The sequence below is a fragment of the Triticum aestivum genome, chromosome 1B, assembly GCF_018294505.1.
Source record: "Triticum aestivum cultivar Chinese Spring chromosome 1B, IWGSC CS RefSeq v2.1, whole genome shotgun sequence".
NCBI classification, from domain to species: domain Eukaryota; kingdom Viridiplantae; phylum Streptophyta; class Magnoliopsida; order Poales; family Poaceae; genus Triticum; species Triticum aestivum.
In genome coordinates this window covers 150,592,555-150,596,449 of record NC_057795.1, presented here as the reverse complement: position 1 = coordinate 150,596,449, position 3,895 = coordinate 150,592,555, and the positions used below count along the sequence as shown (strand labels likewise).

The window sequence follows — 3,895 nt, the reverse complement described above, 5'->3', positions numbered from 1 at the left end:
CCTCCCTTCCAGATCCATCGCCGCCACCGCCACCTCCCTCCGGTGGAGCTCACCGTCGTTCCTGGCCTCCCCCACGCCCCCCTCCTCTCGCCCCTCCCCTTCCCTCACCACCCAACCGAACCAACCAGCCCACCAACCCGAAGAGAAAAGCGAGTGGAGGCGAGATGGCGACTGGACGCGAGGCGGGCGGCCGCGCGCTCCCGGCCGGCGCTCTTCGTCGTGCTCGACCTCCGTCCGGCTTTCGAGGCTGTCGGTGCTACACTTCTGGGCGCCGCGCTTGACCCCACCATGCACACTGTCTCTCCCGCGACCACGCGCCGGCCAGGTTCGCCGCCTGGGCGACGGGTGGGAGGATCTGTCAGAGGAGGGGGCGCGGAGGGAGAGGAAGGCGGAGATGGCGCAGAGCACACTGCCGAGAAGCTGCAGAGCCCGGCCTCCCCCGACGACGAGTTCGAGAACGAGGGTCATGGCGGCACCGGGCCTCCCCGAGGCGGACTTCAGGAAGGCGCTGGACTCGGCGCTCTTCAGGCGGTGGCTGGAGAGCCTGCAGGCGGAGAAGGGCCTGCTCGCCCACGGGAAGCTCAGCCTCCGCCAGATCCTCATCCAGGTGCTCCTCCCCCTCTCACACTCTCACATCAAAATGTTTGAGCTGTTACGATGTTGTTCTGGAATCAATCGACAGATGGCGCATCTGAAATTCACGACGCGTGGTGTGCGCAGGGGGTGGACATGTTCGGGCAGCGCGTGGGATTCCTCAAGTTCAAGGCCGACATCATGGACGAGGAAACCCAAGCCAAGGTGATCACAATGTCCCAAGATTCTATCCACTTTTACTGGCAAGTAGTAGCAGGTTGTGATTCATGCAATTTTAATGTGTTTCCCTATATAAAGATTGCCTAGACACAAACAGGGTTTGGATCAACAAGAGTAAGTATAGAGATCATAAGGTAGGTGCAGATAGGATAGAACAGGGTGAGGAGCTGCGACAGACTGAGGCGCCCAATATATGCGCTTCACCAGGGTTTGCCAAATCATTTGTGTTAGCATGATGGATTTAGAGCTATGTAATTGATATGCTCGCGAAATCTTTGTTCTCGTCAGTTCTGACATAATCATTGGTACTCTGCCTTACCTTTTAAGTTGGTACATATTTTGTGGATTTTTGTTCATCCTGTTGATCTGCAATGTATTTAGATTCCAGGGATTGTCTTTGCAAGAGGGCCTGCTGTTGCTGTGTTGATCCTTTTGCAGTCCAAAGGGCAAACTTATGCTGTTCTTACTGAACAGGTATATATATTAGCTCTAGTACTGCATTGCGGCCAATTAATTACCGGGGTTGCAGACGATTGTGTAGTTGTGTTGTGGTGACGGTGGTTGTTTGGACGAATAGTATGCTATGGCACAGCTGTTGTTGCAATACCAAATTTTTTAGGTAGGCATTGTGGTAATTCCAGTTATTTGGCACCGTATCATTATTTGGTTGTGCTGATGCTAGGTCCATGGTGCTTTCTGGGGCGATTTTAGTTTAAGTGGTTGTGGTTGTTTTTACAGCCTATGGTTTGCCCTCTTTTGGATTCATAGTTAGCCTTGAATTCATCTAGTTTGGATCAAAACAGAGGTCCTTTTGTGGTTTCTCTTCTTGCTGTAACAACCAAACTCATGTACCTAGCTTCTTCTTTGCTGACAAATACATGCATTTCTTTGGTGCATGCATTTCTTGCACAAATGGCCTCCATTGCACAAATGACACCTGATACCTGCTTTTACTAATTCTTTTATGCATCTGCAACTACTATCCTTATTACTGCAACTTGGTTTGACCTTGTCCATCAGTCACTGATGTCTTTCTCACCTAGACACTGACCGTGTAATTTGTTTTTGTCTTTTTTGCTTTGCACCAGAGGGCCCAAGTCGTGCAGTGAAAACTGAGTCAGATTACTAATGGACCGATGGATGCCTTGTATGTCCCGTTAATTAGTGCATACAAGGCATCCCGATGTGGGATTCTCTGAGCCCAGTTTCCTCGGCATTGTCAGAAGAATGTGAATAGGGTAGCACCAGATTACTACTATTTGCACTTGGATTATATTGTTTTGGTTGTTAGTAGCCTGCTTGTCCTTGTTCGCTCATAGCAATCTAGCGCTCTTGATTGTACACTTGTATCTGGCCAAAATCGGCACTGGCGTATTCTATTAGTGAGGTGCTTGTTTGGACTGATTTATACTTATTATTCTGTTTCATTAGTAAATAGCTGAAACCAAAATCATAGAGCAGAAATATATTTGGCTGAACTGCTCTTTCATTGTACCACCAAATACTGAAGTTTGGGGTGGGTGAAATCTTAGGCTTTATCCTTCAGGTTTAGCTTGTTATGAAAAATTATTTACTTGTCATGTGTTGTACGCCTGCCTTTCTTTGGCTTCCTGAAATCACATTTTGTTTGGCAGGGGCCAACTTTAATTTGCTCATCACAAAAAGTCAAAAAATTGTACATATGTGCAGCTTGCTGAAACTTCGACTGAATCTAGTTGGATCTTCAGTTTCTTGTATCTATGAACAAATATGCATCACTTTTTTTCTTTTTGGTTCGAGCAAACTCAAGAGTCCTTTCTAAAACTGTAGCTACCAAGACTCTGATTTTTAATCTCCATTTTCTGTTTTCCCCAGCTACCAAGACTCTGAGTTTGTGGTGATGGCAGCTGACACGGAGCCGATCCAAATCTTCCCCCACCCCCTGTTGCTCCTTGATGATAACAAGGTAGAAATTCTGTTTGTATGCTGCATCATATGTAGTACTGCTAATTAGTTTGTATGCCGTTGCTTGCATTATATGGTTAGACCGACGACTGTCAAGCTCATAATTCTGTATGATATGTTAAAGATTAACAGAATATATGATATGACTTGTGTGCTGACCTCTAGTATCTTGATCATCTGTAATGTGTCTGTTGTACGCTTGCCTTTCTTTGGCCTGCTATTTTTATTTATCAAACGAAAGGACATTCTGTTTGGAAGTGGGTGATTTTGCTCAAAAATAAGTAAATAAATTGTATGTGCATGCTGAAATGTTACATATCTGTTGGTTGCTGTATATGGGGAAGACGAATTGAATCACGTTGTGTACTTGTCAATTCTAGCTTATATTGGTGTTTTGCGATCCTAAAAAAATATTGAATCCTGTTGTGTACTTGTCAATCCTGCTGTGTATTCATATTGTGTCTCTGTTTTCTTGTATGAATGAGTTATCTCATTTTAACTAGCTGGAGAATAAAAAGCACGGTACTAGCTCAATTTGTGTTATCATTCTAAATACGTTTCCTTTTATTGAATGGTCTGTTCGTGAGATATTTGCCTCACTTTTTCTGATTCTTCTCTGTTGATTCATGTAACAGGGCGACTGAGGAAGGCATGTTGCCATTTTGTTTGTTCCCAGCCCTGATTATGGTTGTCCAACGAGTTCGGCATGTTATTCATTTGACTATGGTCGTCCAACGAGTCTGACATGTTGTCATTTTCTTGTAAAGCACTACTGTATTACACTTGTAGAGCTTGTAAAGTACTGTTTTACACATGGTCATATGTATTGGCACAGATAGAGCTTGTTACTGTGATTGCCATTGTATTACATGATCTGCTTGCTCTTATTTGAAGTATCATGTGTGATTTTTGGTTGCTGGTTGAAATATGAAGAATATGAGCCTGGTAGATGGGACCTACTTACCAGAATATGACAAATGGGACCCAGTTATCAGAACCTGACAATCGGGACCCATCTGACTAGTTGACCCATTTAATAAAAAAAGAAAATAAAATTGTTTAGACAAAAAGGCCACGGCCCAACAACAAAAAAGGCTGCTAATGTTGGGCTTGGCCCATGAAGCCGATCAAAAATTGA

The 3,895-nt window shown here is 44.8% G+C and overlaps 1 protein-coding gene across 2 annotated transcripts; it reads left to right on the top strand.

The window, feature by feature from the left end:
• The first annotated feature begins 363 nt into the window (after positions 1-363).
• On the top strand, positions 364-1,269 carry LOC123088567 (nudix hydrolase 14, chloroplastic-like). Of its 2 annotated transcripts, none has more exons than XM_044510781.1 (3): positions 364-607; positions 721-798; positions 1,202-1,269. In XM_044510781.1, exons 1-3 carry the CDS (start codon positions 395-397, stop codon positions 1,238-1,240), a joined length of 330 nt encoding a protein of 109 aa, XP_044366716.1. In that variant the 5' UTR covers positions 364-394; the 3' UTR covers positions 1,241-1,269. The 2 variants fall into 2 exon arrangements, with proteins under 2 accessions (XP_044366716.1, XP_044366725.1); XM_044510790.1 differs by lacking the exon at positions 1,202-1,269 and adding an exon at positions 892-1,025.
• Positions 1,270-3,895: the final 2,626 nt, after the last annotated feature.

Coding starts and splice junctions, on each gene's coding strand:
- LOC123088567 (XM_044510781.1), top strand. CDS start 395: ATGGCGCAGAGCACACTGCCGAGAAGCTGCAGAGCCCGGCCTCCCCCG. Junction 608..720: donor TCCGCCAGATCCTCATCCAG/GTGCTCCTCCCC, acceptor TGGTGTGCGCAG/GGGGTGGACATGTTCGGGCA. Junction 799..1,201: donor ACGAGGAAACCCAAGCCAAG/GTGATCACAATG, acceptor TTTAGATTCCAG/GGATTGTCTTTGCAAGAGGG.